Raw genomic sequence first — 26,745 nt, 5'->3', positions numbered from 1 at the left:
TTTCTCTAGAAACTTGGCCCAGATATCCTCTACCGGACGGTTCGCCTTTTCCCAAACGCGAGTTGTGCTGTACGGATTCCTCCACTTCCTGTAAGATGGTTGCGCCCACTGGGCCGTTTCCTAACTTTCGTACAAAGTGGATCAACGTCACTGCCATTTTAATTTTCTTGCCAGCTCGCAGAAAGGGATTTACCCCCATGCCTTTCTTGTTTGGTGCAAGCTCGAGCTTATGCGCATATGTCCGTTTTTATTAAGGGTTCAGGTGCCCCAAAATTGACAGTTTCGGTGACCTCCCGTCTTCCCAGCCGTCCCCGCGCACGAGCGCAAAACGGGGCTCTTCGCTCTTCAGACGCCCGATCCCCAAACATGGCCGCGCCCACAGGGCCAGGCTAGAGGGCGCGGCCAAGTTACCTCTGAAGAGAAGCCGGAAATTCGGTTGTCTTTTTGCGGCAGAAACGCCTCAGACCCTCGTTGGCCACCGTACCGCGGTGATGAGGGAAGCGACGAAGTTCCGCGAAGTAAGTTCAGCCGTGGATGGGTCGCGATCGTCCCTGGAGGAAGTCAAGTTAATGGCTGGGTCTCTTCGTGGACAGTGGGGAGGGAGGGCCTGTCAGCGTCCGCGTTGGGTGGTGCGTGTGGAATACAAGCGGGAGGACAGCGTGAATGGGTGTTCTTTTCCGGGGAGCCCTAAAGGGTGGGTAACAGTGTACGTGCGGTTGGGGTACTTCTGGCTTCAATCAGGAGATTCTCTTGTGCTTAGTGGTTAAAGATCCCTAGAGGTCAACGATTTAGTCGCGAGGGCACGTGTTGGGGTCTTTGCCGTTTACTCTCTTTAGGGCTCAGTGATTGCGAACTGGAGGGTGGTGTTTGTCAGTGAATGCTGTTTATGGTTCGGGTTTTGTTTGGGGCTTAAAGATGGAGTATCTGTTTCGGGATTAATGGACAGGAGTCTCTGAGATTAATCTGGGTGGTGGTAGTAATCGTTTGGGGTACAGATGAGTGTATGGGCTGATACTTTGGAGGCCCGAGTACTTGGCCGCTGCGTGTGTTGAGCTCCAACCTCGGCCTGTGTAACAGATGTGATGGACGTTAACGTTACCCTTCTGCCGTTTAGGTCGGTCCGAGTCCTTTCTTCACCACTAGTTTTAAAATCCTCTTTGGCACCCAACATCACCCCTTACTCTTAAACTCCCAGAGATGAAGGTTTTTGGCGAGATGAATGATCCAGAGATCCACCAGATGAATATCTAATAGCAGTATGTTTTACGATACTTAAGATGCAGCTTTTATCCTTTGTCCTGCAAGACTCCTGCACGTTCCTCTTGGATATTTCTTTTCAGATTCTGTCTAAAACAAGTAAAATAACATCTCTGTCACCGTGAGTTCTGTTCCCAAAGGACAATGCTTGTAAAATTTTAGTGTATTTCAGTTTTAGGCGTTTATATCATGTCCTTCATATTCATAATTCAGATAAATTGCGTAAATGGTACTATGATTTTCTCTTTCACTTTATTTAATGGAATATAGATTTACAAATTATTTTAAATGCGTGAACTGGTGGTATTATAAGTAGGTTTATATTCAGTGACTGCATACATTTATATAGACGTGAAATATTTAAAATACTTAGGTGTCATTTTTTGGAACATTTTATGATTATGCATTTACCCATGGATTTGTTCCCTTGCCTTTCATCTCCAGCCTAGACTACTTATTTTAATTGCAATTGTAAACATATTATTTGCTAACTCCCGTTCCCTTATAATTTTCTACAACACAAAAGAGCAGTTGACTTTATTTATTTATTTATTTTTGGCTGATTTTTTAAAAATTGAAGTATAGTTGATTTACAATATCGTGTTTCACGTGTACAGCACATTGATTCAGTTATACATGTATATATAGATATCTTTTTCAGATTCTTTTCCCTTCTAGGTTATTACAAAATATTGAATATAGCTTCCTGTGCTATACAGTAGGTCCTTGTTGGTTATCTATATTACATATAGTAGTGTGTGTATGTTAATCCCATCCTCCTAATTTATCCTCTCCCCACGCCCCCCAGTTTAATATTTAACTTTAAATATTTATGTTTGGTCACCTTACTAAATTCTTAAACCTACAATATCTTTCTTTCCACCCAACATTTTAGTGTGAAAATTTTCAAACATACAGAAATATTGAAAGGATTTTATATTAACCACCCATATACCTACCACTTAGGCTTTATTATTAATAGTACTAGACTTGCTCTACCAGTTAGTTACCTAACCCTCTGTTCATCCTTCTGTTCATATATCAGTCTTTTGTTGTTGTTGGTTTTGGTATATTTCCAAGTAAGTTGCAGACTTCTACCATTACTTTAAATACTTATTCAATCACATGATTAATTACAGTTCTACTAACAGCCTTTTACTTGTTTCCTTTCTTTATGTAATGAACAGACATCTTATTTACAAATAATTTTGGCCTGGTGTGGAGTGAAAATTAATTTCGGAACGAGATGAATCTGGTTTTTCAATCCAAATTCTGCCTCCTGCTCATTGTGCAGTTCGTGTGACCTCTTGTCTGTTTCCTTCTTAGAAAAAAAGAAAAGAAAAGCAATTAAAATCTCTCCCTTAGCGTTATTTTGAAGATTCAGTGAAGTAAAATACCTTAAATAATGAACTGTGATGGCAGATGCATAGCATAGCTGAGTAAAAAAGCTGCTAATTTCCCCATATTTGTGGCTTTGTGTTTTGTAAAATTTGTATTTATAACTCATTTTCTCTCTCCCTGCTTTCCTCCTTGTTTTCCCTCTCTATTTTTTTTTTTTGGAAAGAAAACTTCGAAAGCCATGAACTTATATTAATGACCGTGCTACAGCAATTTTATTTAAAGTGTAGAATGCTGATATTTCCCTGATTTTTTTTTTTTTCTTTCTTCTTTTTTGGCTGCATCAGGTCTTAGTTGCGACGTAGGCTCTTCGTTGCAGCGTGCAGGCTTCTCTCTAGTTGTGGCCTGCGGGTTTTCTCTAGTTGTGGTGCGCAGGCTCCAGAGCGCATGGGCTCTGCAGTTTGTGGCACGCGGGTTTAGTTGCTCCGCGGCATGTGGGATCTTAGTTCCCTGACCAGGGATTGAATCCGCATCCCCTGCATTGGAAGGCGGATTCTTTACCACTGGACAACCAGAGAAGTGCCCTCTCTGATTTTTAAAATATACATGCTCTTATGAAAAATATAGTGAAGAAAGTAAAAATGACCTGTCAAATATCACACTTTTGCCAATATTTTCCTTTCAGAGATTCTTAGAAATGGATTTTTAGGTTACCCGTTGATAGTTTCATTGATCATTTTCGCTTGAATGTTAAATTGTTCCCAGGAGACGTTCTTTTAAATAGACACTTGACCTGTGTATGCTTTAGAATCGTATAGAATTTTTCCATTTTAATTTTGTAACCAGCCTCCTGACTAAACAGATATATAGACATATTAGGCAAATACAATTTGCCTCTCCTTATATTCAAAACTCACCTTTTATTATTATTTTTTCAAACTGCATTGCAGTGGGTAATGTATCCAAACTCAGATTCTCAACCCTGCTATTATAGTGTAAAAACAGCCTAAGACAATAGTCAACGGATGCGTCTGGCTGTGTTCCCATAAACCTTGATTTGTAAAAACAGATGGTCCAGGCCCTGGAGAGTCTGTTACTGACTCTTGATTTAGATGATCATATGGCTTTTCTGCTCCAATTCAGGGTTGGACACCTGGAGCCCATGGATTAACTCTGGCCCAGTGCCTGTTTTTGTTAATAAAGTTTTATTGGAACCTAGCACACCTATTGTTTTGTTTTTTAAATACGGCTGTTTTTTGGCCACATTGCATGGCATGTGGAAATTCCCCAACCAGGGATGGAACCCGTGCCCCGTGCAGTGGAAGCACGGACTCTTAACCACTGGACCACCAAGGGAAGTCCAAAAGTATGACTGCTTTTGAGCTACAGTGGTAGAGTTGAGTAATTGCCTCAGAAGCCATGTACATTATATTTTCTGTCTCTTAACATAGAAATTATGTATGTTTTTAAAAGTTATTAGTTTTATTTTGACATCAGAGATTACAAATAATATACAGCCTTTGTCAAAGTGTTACTGTAATTAGTACTTTAATACTCTATCTATACAGAGATCTTAGAACACTCATTCGTTTATCCACCTCATAATTTATATGCTATCATGGTAAATTTTAACTCTTTTTTAAAATTTATTTATTTTATTTATTTGTTTATTTATTTTTGGCTGCATTGGGTCTTCATTGCTACACGCGGGCTTTCTCTAGTTACGGCGAGCGGGGGCTACTCTTCCTTGCAGTGCGTGGGCTTCTCACTGCAGTGGCTTCTCTTGTTGCGGAGCACAGGCTCTAGGCGCGTGGGCTCAGTAGTTGTGGCTCGCGGGCTCTAGAGAGCGGGCTCAGTAGTTGTGGTGCACAGGCTTAGTTGCTCCATGGCATGTGGGATCTTCCCGGACCAGGGCTCGAACCCATGTCCCCTGCATTAGCAGGCAGATTCTCAACCACTGCGCCACCAGGGAAGCCCAGGCAGGCAGATTCTTAACCACTGCGCCACCAGGGAAGTGGTGGTTAACTCTCTATATTTTTAAAACCTCCTGAGATATGATCATTTTCCCAGCTGGTACTAATTTAGACTTAACTGCTTATTTACCAGTTTAGTTCCTTTTCATTCCTTGGTCCTCTGCTTACATTGGAGGACCCTTTCCTTTTGCTTGAAGAACATGTGCATTTGCTGTATTACAGGTCTTCTGATGAAGAATTCTCTCTGGTTTTGCCTGAAAATGTTTTTTTTTTTTTAATTGAAGTACAGTTGATTTACAGTGTTGTGTTAGTTTCAGGTGTACAGCAAAATGATTCAGTTGTACGTACATATATATCTATTTTTTTTCAGATTCTTTTCTCCTACAGTTTATTACAAAATATTGAATATAGTTCCCTGTGCTATACAGTACGTCCTTGTTGGTTATCTGTTTTATATATGGTAGTGTGTATATGATAATCCCAAACTCCTAATTTATCCTTCTCCACCCCGACCCCTGAAAATGTTTTTATTTCAGTTTTATTCCTAGAGGATTTTTGGCTGAGTATCCTTTATAGGTTTATGCTTATAATACTCTTATCGAGGATCAAGAGGTGGATGGTAATGAGAAATTACATGACGGTGCTTCTTATTTGCTTAGCATGATGTTCTTCAAATTTGAGTATGTGAACCCTGGGATGTAAAAAGACTTTTGAAGAGGTACGTGGATGCACGTGGTTTAAAAGAAGAAAAATGTGTATATCCTATCTGTGTGTCCTCTTTCCTAAAGTTGATCTACCTGTGGATTTCCCTGCCAGTGGGGCATTGTGCTGTGCTGGTTCTCCTTCCCACATCCCCTTTCACAGTCTTACTGCTTCCAGTTTACAAGAGAAAGGTGTACTTCCCAAATATTTGGAATGTTGTGTTTTATCGGCCCAGATGTAAAAGCTTCTTAATAAAAGGACCGATCGATCTTTGGGGGCCTTAATTTAAGGTGAGTGGCCAGCAACATTGACAGGATCTGGGCCAAAAGAGAATGTGCCACTCAGAGTAATTTGCTCTTCAGCCCACAGGTGCTGGCTTCCCAGGAACAAGAGGGATCAAAGGAAAGAAGGAGGAAAAGATTCTGAGACTTAAGTACTGTCAGTTCTGGAGACATCCTTGATTGGAGACTGAGATTTTTGAACAGAAACTTAGAGCTGATCCAGAAGAGCTAAAGACAACATCCCAGTTTGCAGCCATTTCCCAAAGTCAGAAGAAAATGATCCAGGCCCAGGTGACTTTTGGTTTCTTTTATTCTTTCTTTATTCCCCAGTGGCTTTGCCTGTAAAAATCAGTGCAGCTAAGTAGGAAAGTTTAAATGGATCCTAGCAGGATCTGGAGAAATCTTGGTGAAGTTGGATCAGGAATATATTATTCATAGGATTCATATTCTGTGACTCGTGTTGGGATATAATATGTGAATGTGCACAATCCTGTGAGTTATATTAGCTGTCAATTTTTGTGTAATATCTCTGATAGCCATCACAAGAGAATCATAAGTTACATGTCAGGCAGTACTACAAACTGTTTCTACTCCCAGCACTTCTGGCACCAAATGTGTGGATCTTTCCAGACCAACAGTCACTTCTCCAACTCTAGATACCAGCTGAGCGTCTACAATTTAATTCAATTCTGACATTAACTACTGCAGTTACTGTCAGTCTCCACAGGTTTAAGGGCTCAATCCCACAGGACTGCCCTCACTTTGGATGCCAAGTATTGGCTGCCCACAGTACCCATACTTCTGACTTGGCTGCAAATCGGGGGTTCCCGAAATCCCTTCCTCAGGTTCGATAGTTTACTACAACGGTTCACATAACTCAGGAATAGACTTTGCTTACCTATACTTGTTCATTATGAAGGATACAGCTTGGGAAGAGCCAAATGGAAAGATACTTAGGCAAGATATGAGGGAAGGGACAAGGACCTTCCATGCCCTCTCTAGGAGTGTCACACCCCCAGCGCCTAGATGTGTTCACCATCCCGGAAGTGCTCTGAGCCCTGTAGTTTAGGGTTTTTTGTTTTTTGTTTTTTTTAATTTATTTATGGCTGTGTTGGGTCTTCGTCTCTGTGCGGGGGCTTTCTCCAGTTGCGGCAAGCGGGGGCCACTCTTTTTTTTTTTTTTTTAATTTTTTTTTTTTTAAATTAATTAATTTATTTATTTATGGCTGTGTTGGGTCTTCGTTTCTGTGCGAGGGCTTTCTCTAGTTGCGGCAAGTGGGGGCCACTCTTCATCGCGGTGCGCGGGCCTCTCACCATCGCGGCCTCTCTTGTTGCGGAGCACAGGCTCCAGATGCGCAGGCTCAGTAATTGTGGCTCACGGGCCTAGCTGCTCCGCGGCATGTGGGATCTTCCCAGACCAGGGCTCGAACCCGTGTCCCCTGCATTGGCAGGCAGATTCTCAACCACTGCGCCACCAGGGAAGCCCGGGTTTTTTTTATGGAGGTCTCATTGGGTAGGTGTGGTAGATTAAATCAATGGCTATTGTTGATTGGCTCAGTTTCCAGTCCCTCCCCCCTCCCTGGGGACTAGAAGTGGGGCTGAAAGTTCCAACCCTCTAATCACAAGGTTGGTTCCCTGGGCAACCAACCCCCATCCTGAAACTCTCTAGGGGTCCACCAAGACTCACCTTGCTAGCATAAACTCAGGTATGTTTGAAAGGGACTTGTTATAAATAACACAGAATGCCCCTTACCTCTATTACTTAAAAAACTCCAAGGGTTTAGGAGCAATTGTGTTAGAAACTGGGGCTGAAGACCAAATATATGTTTCTTATTATATCACATATCATAGGGATCAACTGTGAGGAAAAAGCAGACCAGTTCCTTGAGGGATGTTAATGTTTCATGGCACATGGGTCTCAAGTTCACATAGGACTTTGACGGTTCTCCATAGAGGTGATGTGTTGGGTCCTTAACTGCAGTCCTTGACGGTCCTTACTTCTTTTTTTTTTTAATAAATTTATTTATTTTTGGCTGTGTTGGGTCTTCGTTGCCGTGCACAGGGTTTCTCTAGTTGCAGCGAGCGGGGGCTACTCTTTATTGCCGTGCGTGTGCTTCTCACTGCGGTGGCTTCTCTTGTTGCAGGGCACGGGCTCTAGGGCTTCAGTAGTTGTGGCACGTGGGCTCAGTAGTTGCGGCTCACGGACTCTAGAGCACAGGCTCAGTAGTTGTGGCACATGGGCTTAGTTGCTCCACAGCATGTGAGATCTTCCTGGACCAGGGATCAAACCTGTGTCCCCTGCATTGCCAGGCATATTCTTAACCACTGTGCCACCAGGGAAGTCCCTGTCCTTACTTCTTATAAATGTAAAAACATGTTTCCTACAGATGTTTCCTCATTTCATCTAATATGATATTAACCCCACCTAATGATATACACACATATATGTGCATTGTCTCTGTCCATATATATATATTCTTTAAAGAATAGTTTTCTTATAAATTTGATCATCTAATAATCTTTTTTTTGGACTTTTTATTCTTTTTTTGTTTTTTAATTTTTTTATTGAAGTATAGTTGATTTACAATGTTCTGTTAGTTTCTGGTGTATAGCAAAGTAATTCAGTTACATGTATTCATATTCTTTTTCATTATGGTTTATTACAGGATATTGAATAAAGTTCCTGATCATCTAATAATCTTTTATGCTTTATACGTGTTTTGTACAGTTTTTTTTTTCTTCTTCTTCTTTTCTTTTTTTTTTTTTTTGGCCACATGGCTTGCGGGATCTTAGTTCCCCAACCAGGGATTGAACGCGGGCCACCACAGTGAAAGCACCGAGTCCTAACCACTGGACCGCCAGGGAATTTCCTGTACAGTTTCTCTTATTTTGTTTAGTATATTGACCACTGAAATTAATATGTATTTTCTTCATCTACTTGTAAGTAGCATATAGTTTGATATTAGTGAATGCTTGTGAGATAGCAGAAAATATGTATTGGTCTCTGCCCCCTGTTCCTGGCACAGAGCTCCTAAAACCCTTGTGATTCCCTAAGTGATAAAAACACTAGGGGTATCTCCTGTTCTAATATTGGTCTTTGACCTCTGTTCCTGACACAGGGCCCCTGAAACTCTTGTCATTTCCTGGGTGACAGGAGTGACTTTGTTCTACCGAGGTGACTCTGAGTGAGCTCCTGGATGAGGGCTGGTAACCAGAAAGACCAAGCCATCATGAGAAGCTTGGCTTTTTTTTTTTTTAAAGAAATCTCCATTTTAATTTTTATTTATTTATTTATGGCTGAGTTGGGTCTTCGTTTCTGTGTGAGGGCTTTCTCTAGTTGCGGCAAGTGGGGGCCACTCTTCATCGCGGTACACGGGCCTCTCACTATCGCGGCCTCTCTTGTTGCGGAGCACAGGCTCCAGACGCGCAGGCTCAGTAATTGTGGCTCACGGGCCCAGCCGCTCCGCGGCATGTGGGATCTTCCCAGACCAGGGCTCGAACCCGTGTCCCCTGCATTGGCAGGCGGATTCTCAACCACTGCGCCACCAGGGAAGCCCAGAAGCTTGGGATTTTTAACCCTGCCTTACGCATCTATTCCATCTGGAAGACAGCACCGTAACATAGTATTTTACTAGTATTCTTATTCTATCAAAGCATAAGAAGGAAAAAACCCACCAATTTCCTATATGGCAAAAGTGAGCAGAATAATTTCCTTTACATTTTTCCATGTCACCCAAAGAACATCACTTGGCTAAACGTGACTGTGTTATGACAGGAATCCCTGACGTATGACGACGTGACTATGAAGTTCACGTGGGAGGAGTGGCAGCTCCTGGACCCCGATCAGAAGGACCTGTACCGGGATGTGATGCTGGAGAACTATAGCAACCTGGTGTCCGTGGGTGAGGACAGCTCCCCTGGGTCCCTCAGAGGGTGCCCGTCAGTGACCATTCCATTCTCAGCCTCTTAACTCTTCAGACTAACTGCATTCCTCTGCAATGGTCGAGTCTCAGATCCTTCTCTTGCCTCAGACTAGAGGGTATAATCGCCCCACTCCTGAGAGAAAAGCCTTGAGGTTACAGATGTGAAACCTGTTTATTCCCTCCATGTACCATTATCCCTTCCTGCCGTATCCCAGCCCAGTTCGATATGTCTAATTCTTCTATCATTTTTCATGAACAGGGTATCAAGCCAGCAAACCAGATGCTGTCTCCAGGTTGGAGCGAGGAGAACAACTGTGGCCAGTAGAAGATGACAGCCATGGTCGAATCTGTCCGGGTGAGTGGGTGAGACCCAGCAAGGTGGGCAGCCAGGGAAGTCGAACTCTGGTCAGGAGAGAAGGTGTCAGAGCTGTGATAGTGTCTGAGGAAACATAAACAGCCCTATCACGTACCTCTCTTCCTGTATAAGAACTCTTTCTTTGTGGAAGTTAAGAGGAAAATGTATCCCTTTGTTTTCTTCTGAGATCTTATCCCTGCTTATTTCTAAACCATGAGTGTGTTTTTTTTTTTTATTGTGTCTTTATTATTTATTTATTTATTTTATTTCAGTTTTAAATTTTTGGCTGCGTCGGGTCTTAGTTGCGGCACGCAGGATCTTCGTTGCGGCACATGGGCTCTTTGTTGTGGTGTGCAGGCTTCTCTCTAGTTGTGGCTTGCGGGTTTTCTCTCCTCTAGTTGTGGTGTGCAGGCTCCAGGGCACGTGCGCTCTGTAGTTGTGGCATGCGGACTCCAGAGCTAGGGGGCTCTGTAGTTTGCAGCACGTGGGCTCTAGTTGAAGTGCGCGAGCTCAGTAGCTGTGGCACTCGGGCTTAATTGCTCCATGGCACATGAGATCTTAGTTCCCTGACCAGGGATCGAACCCACTTCCCCTGCAATATAAGGTGGATTCTTTACCACTGGACCACCAGGGAAGTCCCTGATCCCCGCTTATTTCATATGCATCTTATTTTTTTGTTTGTTTGCATAGTTTTCTTCTTCCTTGGATTTTCAAATCTTCCTCTCCTTCGTCTACCATCACAAGATCTCTGTCTGTGTTACCTCCTCTCTTGCTGTGATATCCCACTTTCCAGGCCTCTCTGGAAAGAGAACTTTGAGTTCATCATACTCTTCTTAACCACTGTACCTTCTTCCTGACGTATGAGGAAATAACGATTTCCCACCATAACATGCAACCCCACCTTGGATGCTGTGTCCCCATGATAACCTGGTTTTTGCTGTGCATTTGTGTGGTTCTTTGGTCCCCACCCCCTTCCAGTGTTTTCCATACTTTCATTTCCATTTTCTTCTCCGTTCTCATAAGTCTTAAAAGTTTCTTCCATTCCCATGGGTTAACCTCTTTCTGTTCTCTGAAAGAGACACCCCCAAATTGACTTCTCTCTGAATATTGTCTAATGTACAATTTCTTTCTACGTATTTTAGTCTTCGTCATGGCAGCTGTCCTGTGACTTCCTATTTTGTGTGTTAGAACAGAAATCTTCTCTCCATCCTTTTAAAAATTGAGGTTCTCTTTCAGTTCTACACATTTAAAAGAAAAACATGTCTTAGTGTAAAAATTGCTGTAAGGAAAATTAAAGCAGCTAATGGAAGAGTGGGTGTTGGGGCTTGGAACTGCCCTTTTAGGAATGGGAGTGGCTCTCTGATAAGGTGCCTTTGAGCACATAGATGAGGGATATGAGTAATCTTCCTGGGTGAGGAGTTTTCCAAATGTGAGACAGTGGGAGGTTGAAAGACCTGAATCTGGAATGTGTTTGAGGAACTTCGAGGAAACTTACATGGGTAGAAGGGACTGAGCAAGAGGGAAAATGACTGGAGTTAAGGGTAACAGGGTAGTAGCTGGGGGTTTTGGTACATAGGTCACAAACTGCCTATCAAGGGCATTCAAGACCTTGCTTCTTTTCTGAATAAGTTGAGAAAATGGGATTTTGAGTAGAGGAGTGGCATTATACAATTTTTAAAGTGGATCACTTTGCCTACTTTATAGAAGATAGACATTATTGGGGAAGGGAATGTACTTTTATACTCTTGGTTACAATGTGTGACAATAAAGTAATACAGATTAAAGTCATCAAAGATCAAATGTGCATGGGAAAGACTCCAGGAGAGGCTTCACACAAGCTTCCCGGTTGTCCTCTACCAGTGGAGTCATGTGAACAGTGCTGAATTTTCCCAGCAATGATGTTTGAATGTTTGACAACATGTGTGAAGTGTTGCCAACCAGGGAAGCTCACCCAAGCTTGGTGCCTCTAGACCCCAGAATCAGAATGTTACAGTGTTGTCCAAAGCCTCAGGCATACAAAAATGGGCATCTACCACCAATCACATTGTTAGCATAGACTCTGATGTGTCCTAAGACCTCATGCCTAAAAAGACATTCTCATCAGGTGGGATATTCCAGGGACTCAGAGGTTATCCTCTGAGGGCCAGTCCTTTCTTTGCAATGTTCAGGGATGGAGTAACTGCATATCATCGTTCCCTTTTTGTGTAGGAACACAGGAGAATATGTTCCAAGTAGAGTATTAGTTCGGAGTGTTGGTTACAGAAGATTTTATCTATATTTGATGTTAGTGTTAGTGCTTTGCTAGAGTTAGGTAAATGGTGGTCTGCAGAATGAAGAAGAGGGCAAGTTGTTGGAGTATGATAAACCTCAATAGTTTATCACATTTACCTTGAAATCAGATGCTAAGGAGACACATTCTTACTTGCCATTGTATTTGTTCTATACACCTGGGTCTGCAAGTTTGCACCTGATCACAATTGTCAATGTTTGGTTCTTTTCAATGGACTTGATTGAATTTTCAAACTCTACATGTTGAAATGGCTAAAGCCTTGGCCCTGTGCCTTGAGCTTTTATTATACATGTTTCCAAACATAATCTTATCCAGTACTCTGTCTTTGAATACTCTGGTTCTTTTTAAAATTTTTTATTTTATATTGGAGTACAGTCGATTTACAATGTTGTGTTAGTTTCAGGAGTACAGCAAAATGAATCAGTTTCATATATATATATATATATATATATATATACACACACATATACATATATATGTTCTTCTTCAATAATCTGTCTATGTTGATGCTATCCACATTGCTGTTTTCAGATAAGACCTTTTGAAACATTTATATATTCAACGCGTTTCTTCATGTTTGTATTCAGACAAGTAATAACCTCCTTAAGCTTTGTTTCACAATGTGTGCTAGATTTTCCTCTCATTCTGGACTTCAGTAATATTCTTCACATTATTAAGAGGCATTCCACCTACCCAGTGGCTGAAACCACATAATTCTTGGAATAATCCTTGAGTCTGAACCTCTTCCGTGCTTCTCCCATTAAGTCCAGCAGTGAACCTTGTCTTTTCTTTGAACATATCCTGATTTCCTCCACCTCTTACATATTCATTGCTCCTTTAACCGTGATTCACAGACTGCAATTGCCTTCTTTATTCCTTTGCTTCAGTTGTCTATGCCCAGAATTAAACCTGGGTGTCCTACAAATTTAACTCATTTCTGATACTATCTACGTGGAAATAGTGTCAGATCCTACAAGTTAAGGGTTCAGTCCCACAAGATTGTCCCCATGTCAGATGTCAATTGCAACTCCAGATTGTTACTTGTGCTTCTGACCAACTGGCTATAAATTGAAGGTTCTCATGACCCCCTTCTTGGGTTCAATTAATTTGCCAGGGTGGTTCACAGAACTCAAAGAAACATTTACTTATGTTTACCAGTTTACTATAAAGGATACAGATGAATAGCCAGAGGAAGAGGTATATAGGGCAAGGACTGAAGGATTCCTGAATGCAGAAGCTTCTGTCCCCATGGAACTGGGGAGCACCACCCTCCTCGCACATGGATGTGTTCACCCATCCAAAGGTTGAGCAAATCTTGTTAAGAGTTGTTATAGATTTTTAATCTCTAGGCCCTCTCTCCTTTCCCAGACGCTGCTGGGTGGAGCTGAAAGTTCCAACCTTCTAATCACTTAGTCTTTCTGGTGATCAGTCCCATCCTGAGGTTATGTAGGAACCCTATGCTAAGTCACCTCATTAGCATAAACTCAGTATTGAAAGATACTCCTGTCACTTAGGAAATTACAAGGCTTTAGGAGTTCTGTGGAGGAAGACCAAATATATTTCTTATTATATCACACATAGAATTGTCACTAAATAGTTACTTCACATGAAGGCATTTTTTGAAACAGTTTTCTTTCCAAATTAAAATTATGAGAGATTGTGGAATGATTCCTTGTTCTCTTCTTTCCTAGAAATCAGGAAAGTTGATGACCCTCTGCAGCATCACTTGCCAAATCACAGCATTCAAAATACTGTGGAACAATGCTGCGAACATAATACATTTGCAAATATTGTTAATCAGAACGAAACTCATTTCCTATTAAAGCAAAATTGTGATATGTTTGACTTAACTGAAAAACCTTTAAATGCAAATTTAAGTTTTGAAAACCAGAAGAGAAGCTGTAACTTAGAGAACTCTGCTGAGTTTAATGGAGATGGGAAATCCCTTCTCCATGCTAACCATGAGCAATCTTTTACTGAAATTAAATTTCCTGTAAGTGCAAAACCCATCAACAATAACGCCCTGTCCACTAAGCAACAGAGAACTCACAACATAGAGAAAGCCCATGTATGCAGTGAGTGTGGGAAAGCCTTCTTCAAGATGTCTCAGCTCTCTGATCATCAGAAAGTTCATACTAGAGAAAAACCTCATGGATGTAGTCTGTGTGGGAAAGCCTTCTCCAGAAAATCCAGGCTCACTGAACATCAGAGAACTCATACGGGACTGAAACATTATGAGTGCACTGAATGCGATAAAACCTTCTTTGAGAAATCGCAGTTCAAGATACATCAGAAAAGTCATATGGGAGAGAAACCTTACACATGTAGCGAATGTGGGAAAGCATTCACCAAAAAGTGTCGGCTCATTTATCATCAGCGAACTCATACGGGAGAGAAGCCCCATGGATGCAGTCTGTGTGGAAAAGCCTTCTCTACAAAGTTCAGTCTCACTACACATCAGAAAACTCATACAGGAGAGAAACCTTACATATGCAGTGAATGTGGAAAAGGCTTCATCGAGAAGAGGCGTCTTATTGCACACCATCGAACTCATACAGGTGAGAAACCCTTTATATGCAATGTATGTGGGAAAAGTTTCACCTTGAAGAACAGTCTTATCACTCATCAGCAAACTCACAGAGAAGAGAAATTGTATATGTGCAGTGAATGTGGGAAAGGCTTTTCAATGAAGCACTGCCTCATCGTACATCAGCGAACTCATACTGGAGAGAAACCCTATACATGCAATGAGTGTGGAAAAGGCTTCACCTTGAAGAGCCCTCTCATCAGACATCAGCGGATTCATACAGGGGAGAAACCCTATGTATGTAGTGTGTGTGGAAAAGGCTTCACCATGAAGAGTGATCTTATTGTACATCAGCGAACTCATACTGCAGAGAAACCCTATGTATGCAGTGACTGTGGGAAAGGCTTCACTGTGAAGAGCCGCCTGATTGTACACCAGCGAACTCACACAGGGGAGAAGCCTTACGTGTGCAGTGAATGCGGAAAAGGCTTTCCAGCCAAGATCCGGCTGATAGGACATCAGCGAATTCATACAGGAGAGAAACCATATGTATGCAGTGAATGTGGTAAAGGCTTCACAGAGAAGAGTCATCTCAACGTACACCAGCGCACTCACACAGGAGAGAAACCCTATGTATGCAATGAATGTGGCAAAGGCTTAACTGGGAAAAGCATGCTCATCGCACATCTGCGAACTCATACTGGAGAGAAACCATATATATGCAATGAATGTGGCAAGGGCTTCACCATGAAGAGTACTCTGGGTACACATCAGCAAACTCACACTGGAGAGAAACCATACAAATGCAACGAGTGTGGTAAAGCCTTTAGGAAGAAGACATGCCTCATACAACATCAGAGAGTTCACTCAGGAAAAACTTCCTTTGCATGTACTGAATGTGGAAAATTCTCTTTGCGCAAAAATGATCTCATTACCCATCAGAGAATTCACACAGGAGAGAAGCCATATGAATGCAGTGAATGTGGGAAAACCTTCACCACAAAGTCAGGGCTCAATGTTCATCAAAGAAAGCATACAGGAGAGAGGCCCTATGGATGCAGCGAGTGTGGGAAAGCTTTTGCCCACTTGTCAATCCTTGTTAAACATAAGAGAATTCATAGGTAGTCACTCTGGGGAAACCTGTTGCCAGTTGTACTCAAGATAACAGTATGCAGAGAAGAATCACAATGCAAAGAATGTGGTGTTATCTTTAGTGATCAATTGCCTCATATTTTATGTTGCTGAAAAAATTTACAAGACAACTTAGACACAATCAGCCATGGTGAAAATGTTTTAGGACATTTTATTGTCTAAAAAGTGTATACTGAGGGCTTCCCTGGTGGCGCAGTGGTTAAGAGTCTGCCTGCCAATGCAGGGAACACGGGTTCAAGCCCTGGTCCAGGAGGATCCCACATGCCGTGGAGCAACTAAACCTGTGCACCACAACTACTGAGCCTGCACTCTAGAGCCTGCGAGCCACAACTACTGAGCCCGCGTGCCACAACTACTGAAGCCCGTGTGCCTAGAGCCCATGCTGCACAACAAGAGAAGCCACCGCAATGAGAAGTCTGCGCACCGCAACAAAGAGCAGCCCCCGCTCTCCGCAACTAGAGAAAGCCCGTGCACAGCAACAAAGATCCAACGCAGCCAAAAATAAATAAATTTTTTTTAAAAAGTGTATACTGAGATAAAGCCTAAGAATGTGAAAGACTAGGAAAGACTTTATTGGTAATAGACTCTATCATATGTGGTCATCATAGATCATGAGTGAATGAATATTTCTAATTGGTAGAAATATAATTGTGGGAAAGCCTTTGCCCAGAAGTAACACCTCAAGAGATGTCAGTTAACACTAGAGAAGTACTTTCCTAATGGTGATGAATATGGCAGGGTTTGCAGTAATAAATATTGCCTCATCATTTGCCAGGAAATCTGTGCAATAACACGTTCAGTATGGTGGCCTTTAACAAAATATCAAACAACTTAATGAAGGAAAGAAGCCTTGGAGAAATGAAGAATGAGAACATTGTGTTACAGGTCTAAGCTTAAGGGATAATACACCTCACAAACAACTGGGGAAAGGATACCTTCAGCCGTATTTCTAGATGCCTTGTCATTGATCTTATAAATTTTACATAGTGGCAGTTACTCTCATCATGGATTAAATTTTAGTATATACGGTGCAGGAGTGTTCAATTATCTAATTAACTTTTGCATTTCTTTGGTTCCAAGTTTAGTGTTATTTCAGAATATTTGAAGTACTTCAAAATGAAACAATATATTCATTTCATAAGTATAAGTCAACATATTTGGTGTGTTTAACCAAGTTTATAAGTAGCAGCAGGGGGGTTATAAAATTAATATAAATGTGATGTTTTTATAACTTTTAATTTTGAAGTAAGTTTAGAATCACAAAAACTGAAATATTCCAGAGATTTCCTAAATCACCTTCAGTCCACTATTCCCAAAGGTAAAACCTTATATAACCACACAGTTTACTATCAAATAGAGGAAAGTGAAATTGTAACAGTGCTGTTAACTACAGGGTTTATTTCTATTGCACCAGTTTTAACATGGTTTTTAAATACTGCCTTAAACTTTATCACATATGTAGGTTCCTGTAACCAACACCCCAGTAAAAATTCAGAATGGTTTGTCAACACAAACTCCCTCATGCTACATCCTCATTGTCACATCCTTTCCCCGACACTAATCCTATAATTTTGTCATTTATAGAATATTAGAAAAATAGAATCGTTTAGGATGTATCCTTTTGGGGTTGACTATTTGAGCTTGTGAAATTGTAGAAAATAGACATATTGGTCTCTGCCCCCGGTTTCTGGCACAGAGCTTCTGAAACCCTTGTAAATTCCTGCATGATAAGAGCATGTGGAGCATCTCTTGTTCTATTGATGGGACTCTGGGTGGGCTCATGAATGGCTCCTGGATGGGTGCTGGTCCCCAAAAAAGACTTGGAATTTTCAGCCCACTCCCCATCCTCCGGAGAGGGGAGAGGGGCTAGAAATGGAGTTACTAATTGATCATGCCTAACGTGAGGAAGCTTCCATAAAATCCCAACAATAGTAGGGGCTGTGGAGAGCTTCCAGAAGGGTGAACACATTTAAGTACAGGGAGTGTTAACACACCCCCAGCTCTATGGGGACAGAAGCTCCTGTGCTTAGAACACTCCCAGATCTCACTCTGTATCTCCTCAGCTTGTTGTTCATTTCTGTCCATTATCATGTCCTTTAATAAACTAGTAAACACAGGTAAGTGTTTCCCTGAGTTCTGTGAGCCACTCTAGCAGATTAATCAAACCTGACAAGGGGCTCACGCAAACCTTCAATTTGGAGCCAAGTCAGACAACTTGTAGGTAACTTGGGGACCAGCTATTTGGGATTAGTATCTGAGGTGGGGTGGGAGCAGTTGTGGGACTGAGCTCTTAACTGGTGGGATCTGGCACTATCTTCAAGTAGATAGTGTTAGAATTGAGTTAAAATGTAGGATCCAGCTGATAGGAATTGCTTGGTGTGTGGGAAACCCACACATTTGGTAACCAGAAGTGTTGAAAGTGTGTGTGTGGCAACAGGGTGAGAGTAAAGGAGAAAGACAGGAGGAAGTCCGAACTGTAGCTTTTCCCAATACAGACTTCAAGTAAATTCAGCCTTAGATCCAACTAAAAACTCTGGGCATCTTCTCTGCCACAGAATATCAGACTGTAATAGAGGCGGGGCAGGTGCGTAGCTGTTAGTGCATGACCGGTAGCCGTCCCACTCAGCCATTGACTGGCATCGCAATGGGTCCCTCCTCCTTCCCTTCCTCTGTGTAAGCGGAGCCCACATTCAGACTGAGGGAAGATGGATTTTTTGAGACACTAGTCTGCCTTCTCAGTCGGCTGGCTTTCCGATTAAAGTCGTTACTCCTTGCCTCAACAAGTCCTCTCCCGATTTATTGGCCTGACCTGCGGCAAGCAGAGCGAGTTCGGGCTCTGTCCGTAATAAGACTCCAGGTAAACTGGTAGTACCCAAGGTGTTCCTGCCTAACTGCACAAGGTCACCATCATCTTGCCACTTTTATCCAAAGTGATGACTAGACTGCATCTCACACCACGTTGGCCTTGGATTGGTTCTGGCCTCTGAAAACTTAAATTAGCTCTGTGACTGAGACTATCTCTTGCAAAGAGAGGAAGGCACTGGGGTGCCCAGAAGACATTTCCATGTCTTCTCACCCAGCAGTCTTAGCAGCTTTTATGGCCACTCCTGTTGGAAGCGCCAGAACCTCTATGAGGTCACAGAGCTGTGTGTCCTCATAGAACCTGTGCAAGTCTTCTGAAACTGAGCAAGAGCCCTCGGTGTCCCTAGCAACAGCCAAGGAGGCATTACGGGGAGAGCGCATCAGAATCAGAAATGGTTTTGGACCAGGTTCAGCCTTTGGCAGCTACTGGAGGAGTCTTCAGAGACTCAATATCTGCTGAGCCTGATTCTGGGCAAGGATCCCCAGTGAGGGGCCTGTGGGGTCAGTGAAGAGGGAATGTGTGTCAGTGACCGTATTTGGGGTTTTATTTGGCTTCAGTCACTGAGGAATCTGGGCGTTAGTGATGGGGCCTTTGATTGAGGCTTAACCTGAAGAGATTAATGATTGAAGGTCTTGTTGGTCAGGGTTTAGGGTCTATACGTTAGGTCTGCAAGACTCGGTAATTGAAAACTGGATGGAAGGTGTGAAACCAATGAGCACTGCTTCTCCCCTAGGTTAGCGATTTACTATCCAGCTCATGATCAGGAGAAGCCTGGAATTGGGGGAGGAGTGTCAATGGGCAAGAGTGTCTGTGGTAAATTTCAGATTGAATTTGAGGTCAGTGTTGTGTAGGGAGTGCAGAGTTTGTCTGTGTTTGAGAGCACAGGAGTCGGGAAGTTTTGAGACCCATAGTCCCAGGCTAGTGGGTGTTTAGAGACTTGACCTTTGGATGCTGGAAACATTTCTTTTCAGGTTTTCGAGTCCAAGTCCTTTCTCAAGGTTCTTATTAAAAATTTGTCTCCTACATACACTCTTCTCATTGTCCCCACCAAAATCAGAATAATTCACCGTGGTCAAGTGGTGTGTATAGGAATAAAGACAGGATTATTGTTCATCTTACTGCAAAGTTTAGTCTTGGATATTTCCTTTCAGATTTCTTTGACACAAGTAAGAACAACCATTTTCCTGAGTTCTACTCCTCAATGAGAGCCATCTCATTAAAAAAATTTTTTTTCAGGCTACCTTTCTAAAACTTGGGATCATCTGTACGAACATACATTCAAGAATCTGCCTATCATCTAACATGGCTGTATTTCTTTTGCATTGTCTCTGGCAAATAATCGAAATTCCTGTTACTCCACCTTATCACCAGCATTTCATATTTTCAGTTTTTGGATTTCAGCAAGTCTAATACCTGGGTATTTGTATCACACTGCTGCTTTTTAAAAATTATTATTATTATTCACATTGTTGTTTTAATTTGCATCTCCCTAACAACAAATGATGCAGACCATCTTTTTATATGCTTGTTTGCCATCTATTATCTTTGATCAAGTGTCTGTTCAAGGTTTGCCTATTTTTGAAATAGGAGTTTCTTGTTGACTTTTCAGAATTCTTTCTATGTTCTGGATACAAGTCCTTTACCAAGTATAGGACTTATAGGATGAATGTGTTGAGATTCTTTTTTTTTTTCTGAACAAAGTGTAAAGGTTTTTTTTTTTAATTATGTGTAACATAGGCAAAATTATTTAAGTCAATAAATTTTTAAGGAATTTCACATGTTCTGATTCTTTCCACTGTCAATCACCTTAGTTCCTCCAAAGTCATAATATTCAAGATAAGATAGCCCTTTCAAAAAGAAGTTTTGCTCAATCCACAGCTGTCAGGTTAGTCAATCCACAATTCTTTTAGTTGAGCTTCTTTGATCTCCAGTGGAATACAGACACACTTCAAAATTCCCCACCTGTAATCTCTGGGATCCAATTTCCTCAAGCAATTTACTTTAGGACTATGTTTAGGGTCAGGAGATGCATCTGCCTGGTTCTGAATTTGACACCCTCTAAAAATGTATTAAGTTCAAATCATATTCACTCCTAAGCTATCACACCCTAGAACAGTACAGATCATTGGGATATGCCAGTACCTTTTTAAAATCCTGACACTGTGTTCTTAAGATAAAAGCCTAAAAAAAGAAGCCATCTTTGTTTCATGTCAACATTAAAATTAGAGTATGAAATCAATATAGCTGATAATTTAAAAGCTTAATATATGAGGGAAATTATCAGCTCTATAGTCCTGGAAGCAATCTTTATGTTTATCAGTACACCCCCATCACTTGAATCTGTTTTAGGTATCATGTTCCTTCTTACCTGTATCAAAACTCATACTGAACAATGAGTTCTGGGTTGCAAAAGAGGATTTTTGCACCTGTCTATAAGGAGATTCTTTTGAGATTTTTATTCTCTTTGTTTTTGTTTGTTTTTTGCCTGTGGACTTCCAAGTGTTCCAGCAGCATCTGCTGAAAAAGTCTATCTTTCTCCATTGAATAACCTTTGTATCTCTGTCAAACGCTTGAGTATACTTGACTTATGTGGGTCTTTTTCTGGGATCTTTGCTCTGTTCCATTGATTTATGTGTTTGTCCTTTCACCAATACTACTAAAGGTTTATAAGTCTTGAAGTCTCTTGGTGTGAGCCCTATATGATGGTTCTTTTTGGTCAGAAGTTGTTTTGCTATTTTCAGTGGAGAAACCTGGCAAATATTACCTTTGCCAGTAGATCAGTGTTGTTATTTTGATATTCTATACCCATAAATATGATGTTACTAGAAAGGGACTTCAATTCTGTGGTGCCTTTTCCAAAATGCATAAATCCCTGTTTAATGAGGAAAACAGACCAACCTAAAAGAAGGTCAATATACAAAATACCTGATCAGTACTCCTCAAAATAATTGAGGACATGAAAAAAAGACTGAGGAATGGTCATGGAACAGAGGAATTCAAGGAAACATGATGTCTAAAGGCAGCATTAGGGTTGAATCCTAAGACAGAAAAAGGACAGTAGTGGAAAAATTTGTGAAATCCAAATAGAATCTGTAATTTAGTTGAGTGTCATACCAATGTTAATTTCTAAGTTTGACAAATGTACCGTGGTTACATAAAATATTCGCATGAGAGGAAGTCAAATGAAGGTATATGTGCACTCTTTGTAGTACTTTGTCACTTTTGTGTAAATCTAAAATTTCCCCAAAATAAAAAGTTTATTTAAAATAGGTATAATCTATGTCAGTTATATCTCGGTAAAGCTGTAAAAAAAAAAGATGTAATCTAATTTTATCACTTACTTTCTCATTATAAACATTTCCATATTATAAAATGTTTTGTATATCTCTATATAATTAATATTAAGTGGCTGTAATTATATCATGGGTGAATTAGTAGGATGGTAACTTGAGTCACATATAAAAGGTATGCATTAAAGTGGGGTATACTTGAAAAACATAACATATTCAACTATGTTCACTTTTTATTATGATCCTCTCATTATTCAAATTCTTACCTTCTCACTCCAAGATTTGTTGTACTGTTTTTCTTATAAGTCCCAGACATCTCCATTTACTTTTAATCCTAGATAGTTTATAATTTTGCAATTATATTTGATGTCTTTTAAAAAATCCATATGCTATAAATTTTGTACACAACAGAAATTCATTTTAACAGCTTTATGGTCATAATTTACATATAACATTTACCAGTAGTAAGCGTACAACTCAATGACATTTAGCAAGTTCATAGAGTTGTGCCACTATCACCAGGATGCAATATTTAGAAATTTTCATAACCTGCAAAAAGTAACTGGATAGTTGTTTTGTTATTAAGTTTTGAGAACACTTGATATATTCTGAATACAAGTCCTTTATCAATAGATGTTAAATGTGTCAATATTTTCTCCCAACCTCTGGCTCCACTCAATACTTTATTAAAGCTGTGCTTAGAAATACAAAAGTTTTTAATTTTAATAAAGTCCAATTATTTTTCCTTTTATGGCTCTTACTTTGTCTTGTCACAGAACTCTTTGGCTAACTTAGGCTCCTCTTTGCTTCTCTTAAGTTTCATACTTCTACCTCTTAAATTTAGGTCTGTGATCTATTTCGAGTTAATTTTGTATATGGTTAGAGTTATGGGTCTTAATTTATGTTTTTGCAAATAGGTATACAATTATTCCAGCATCATTTGCTGAAACAACTAACCCCATGGAATTATCTTAGTGTCTTGGCCAAATAGCTATTGACCTTAATACTTTTGGACTCCATTCTGGCTGTGCCTTTCTCATCGGCTCCAGACCTTTACTGGCCTCATTTTTAAAGTGGCCTTTCCCCGAGGCTCCAATCCCAATCAAAACTTAGGCTTCATCCCTGCCGCCCTTTTCCTTTTGAACGTGATGGCCTGTTCCACACTGTGCCAGTTTCTTGCAATCTTATTCTGTCCTTAAAAGCCGCTTCCTGCAAGAAATGTTCCTCCAGAGGTTTGGGGGCGGATGTCCGATTACCGGATGTATTGCCGTTTCTCTTTCCAGGAGTTCGTTCTCTGCTGCTATACCGACACCTGAACCCTTGGTCCTTTTCGACACCCGCCCCCCCCCTCCTTTTTTAATACAAGGTGTAAAATAAAGGCCGCGGCAATGTTACTTGTCTCCCCAGTGCGTCGAACGCCGTTTAGGTAGGTAGCTCCATATTTGCCTCGCGAGTCTCGAGTCTCTGAAAAATCTGCTAATTTTCTGAAGAGTCGAAGTGACAGGTAATGAAATAATTTCAGTGGCTTCCCACCTTCCGGACCATCCAGGGCTCCCGGCCCCAAACCCGCCCCTTGGCCTTCTGTACGTCAGGTGTCCCAACATGGCCGCCCCCTGGGGCCGCGGAGAGCTGGGCGCGGACATATTGCCTCTCAAGGTAATACCAGAAATCCAGTCCGCGTTTCTTCAAACGCTTCAGACCGTCTTCGGCCGCCGTAGACCGACGAAAAATCTGGGCGACAGGGGTCAGAAGTAGAAGCGGTTCGTGGAAGTGTTAACGTTTTAGGCTCTGCTTGTGGACTGGAGAAAATCGGGTCAGTGTGTGCATTTGTCCCTTGAAGTTTTGTGGTTTTGTCCCATAGGAGGTTTGCCCCTGTGGACGTGTCGTCCACAGGCTGCAATGGTGTAGTGTGGACTTGCGGGATTATTGAGGGTCTGGTGGGAAGCACGGAGGTGGAGGTATTTGAGAGGAACCGGGAGCGTTTGTGACGCGTGTACCTGTCGTTGGGGTACCTTGGGAGCTGTTGGTTAAAACGATGAAGAATCTGTAGAGGGAATTCCCTGGCGGATTCGGCGCTTTCCCTGTAGTGGCCCGGGTTCAGTCCCTGGTCAGGGAACTAAGATCCCGCAAGCCCCGCGGCGCCACCACACCCACCAAGAAAAAAAAAAAGTCTGTAGAGATCAACGATCGTGACCGGACCGGCCTGGTATGGGGGTCTTTGCGGCTCACTCTATTTCTAAAGGACGCAGGTGGTATTTACGATGGTAAGAGATTCAGATTCGGGAATTAATATGGCGCTCAGAGATGTTGGGGCCTAGCTGGACGGTCATCATATGAGGGTATCTGGCCCAGGTTTCGGGTTAATAAGGAAGTGTGTAGTCAGTGTCTGTGGTACAGAGAGTCTTGTGAGGGCTGAGGCTTTGGTCCCCTAGGACGCCTGGCTGGTGGTTGCGTTGAGATTCCAACCAAGTACGCTGGGAAGGAAGGCGGTACAGCCCAGGACGGTAGTGTAGTTCTAAACCTTCTGCTTTTTAGGCTTTTATCCGCAGACCGAGGGACTAACCCAGCCTCGCCTATGTGTGTATCGTGTATCGCTGCTTTCGCACTGCAAAGGCGGAATTGAGTCCTTGTGACAGATCTTAACCCTCAAAGCAGAAATGTATAGTATCTATCCCTTTGTCACCGACCAGGGCTCTTGGCCTCCTTGGTCCATAGAAATTGATCAAAGACCAGATAAGAAATTCAGGCCAGGCTTTATTGGGGCCCTGCTGCAGCAGAGGGGGAGCGAGAACAAGTAAGAGGTTCCCTTGCTTGTTCGCTCTCTGAGGTGGGGTTGGTGGGGGGGGGCATCTGGTTCCTTATATGGGGTGAGGGTAGGGGTATGTCCAGGGGTTGGGCCGGAGGGACGGCTTAGATGGTTTGCCCACCCTTTAGGTGGTGGTGTGTGCAAGGGGCATGGCAGTACCAAGCTTTTGCTCCGGATCCCCTGCTTTTTTGCTCCTGGCTCTTCAGAAGTGGCAGTTGGGTTTCTTGATTTCTTTGTATCTTGTTGTCCAGAATTTGCCCCCTCTGCGCATGTGCAAGGTTATTTTTAGTCCTTTGTAGTTTCTTTGGTTTTTGTTGCCGGAGGAGAGGTGTGTCCAGAGCACACCTCTGCACTGCAGAGGTGCAGCACTGCAGCAAAGGGTTCGAGGTCCCAGCCTGTCTCACCTTTGCAGAAAATGTTTGTCAAGGCTTGCTCTCACCAGCGGCAGTGGACACTTGCTGTTTTGTCTGACATGCACTCACACTTTCTTCTTTGCTAACAGAATCGCCGTTTTGTTTCGTTATCCATCCTTCTGACAGGGTGACCCATATCCCACTACTGGTTGGTCTTAGTTAATCCTGGTGGTTCCACTTCGCGTTGCTAGTGATTGAATTAGTACGAAATGAGCTTAGGTACGTGGTGCAGTTCTAGCCAGCAATATATGTGAAAATCGGCTTGGGGGTTTCTGAGGGGAAATTTTGTTTTAAATAAGTATTATAATTCTTTGAATCTCTCTTTCTATGTCAAGGATGATATTGTCTGAATATAACCTTAATTTTCTGTCCAATTTCTAATGTTTATAATTCATTCCTTTTTTTTTTTTTTTTTTTTAATTAGAAAAATTTTTTTTTGGCTGCCACCTCATGGCGTGCAGGAAACTTAGTTTCCCCACCAGGGATTGATCCTGTGCCCCCTGCAGTGGAAGCCTGGAGTCCTAACCACTGAACTCCCAGGGAATTCCCTTGCTGTATATGTTTCAAGGCTATATTATTAGGTACCTAGAAATGGCAAATTTCTTAAAATGTGGTGAATTGAACCTCTTACTAGTAAGCTTTGTTTCTCTTTCTCTGTAGTAATTTTTGGGTTTTCTGGTGCATTTTGTCAGAGAATATAGATTATCTGTGGTTACTCTTTCCATGGTTTATCTTTTTCTAACCTTTTATTCTCCAGCTTTCCATGTCACTATATTTCAGGCATGTCACCTAGAGTAGCATGTTCTTGGGTTTTATTTTATTTTATTATTATTTTTTTGGCCACACTGGACAGCATGTGGGATCTTAGTTCCCCGACCAGGGATCAAACCCAGGCCCCCTGTATTGGAAGCACAGAGTCTTAACCACTGGACTGCTGGGGAAGTCCTGGGTTTTAAATTTTAATCCAGTCTGACAGTTTCGAGGCATTTGTATTTGATGTAATTAACTGGAATCTTTGTTCTGTTTATACTGAATATAATTCATTAAAAAAAATTTTTTTTATTGGAGTATAGTAGATTTAATATACTTAATATAATTCTTAGTGTTTTGTTTTAAAACAGTCATATAAGTGCATTGTATTTGCCCACTTGTTCTCTATTCCTTATTCTCTTTTTTGCCATGTTTTGAATGAATTTCTTCTTATTCTGTTTCCCACTTCTGTTAGGATGGAAATTATGTACTTTAAGACAATTGTTAGTTTTCATCATGACACTAGAGATTACATACAGCATGGAAGCTTTCTTTGTCAAATTTTTATGTTAGTACTTTTATACTCTTCTCTAACAATACAGGCATCTTAGAGCATCTCAACTTAATTTACCACTTTCCAATTTATTTACAATATTGTGTGCTTTAAAAAATGTATTTAAAAGCTAAGATGTTATCATTGTTGCTTATAAGACAGTGCTTCTGGTTTGCCCAGTACATTGGTTTTCAAACTGAAGTGTGTGTACTCACAGGGTGTATAAAAATGCTTGAGGAGATTCCTGAGTGCACATTGTTTAAAGGAAAGCAG

The 26,745-nt window shown here is 41.5% G+C and overlaps 1 protein-coding gene and 1 non-coding gene across 6 annotated transcripts in view; one reads left to right on the top strand and one right to left on the bottom strand.

Annotated features, from left to right (window-relative positions):
* The first annotated feature begins 435 nt into the window (after positions 1-435).
* Positions 436-26,745, top strand: part of LOC132354197 (zinc finger protein 615) — a 66,898-nt gene continuing 40,588 nt past the window's right edge. Inside the window, exons 1-5 of one of the 5 annotated variants that reach the window (XM_059905916.1) lie at positions 436-518; positions 5,633-5,842; positions 9,326-9,452; positions 9,733-9,828; positions 13,810-19,890. In XM_059905916.1, coding sequence (XP_059761899.1) covers positions 5,828-5,842; positions 9,326-9,452; positions 9,733-9,828; positions 13,810-15,770 — 2,199 coding nt within the window. In that variant the 5' untranslated portion in view covers positions 436-518; positions 5,633-5,827 and the 3' untranslated portion in view covers positions 15,771-19,890. The other 4 variants (XM_059905917.1, XM_059905915.1, XM_059905914.1 and 1 more) reach the window with 4 other exon arrangements.
* Positions 21,014-21,105, bottom strand: LOC132354391 (small nucleolar RNA SNORA40). Its single transcript, XR_009499261.1, has one exon. It is a non-coding gene; the product is annotated as a small nucleolar RNA SNORA40 (small nucleolar RNA).

The sequence above is a fragment of the Balaenoptera ricei genome, chromosome 19 (assembly GCF_028023285.1).
Source record: "Balaenoptera ricei isolate mBalRic1 chromosome 19, mBalRic1.hap2, whole genome shotgun sequence".
Lineage (NCBI taxonomy): Eukaryota > Metazoa > Chordata > Mammalia > Artiodactyla > Balaenopteridae > Balaenoptera > Balaenoptera ricei.
This window is presented reverse-complemented; position numbering and strand designations above follow the sequence as displayed.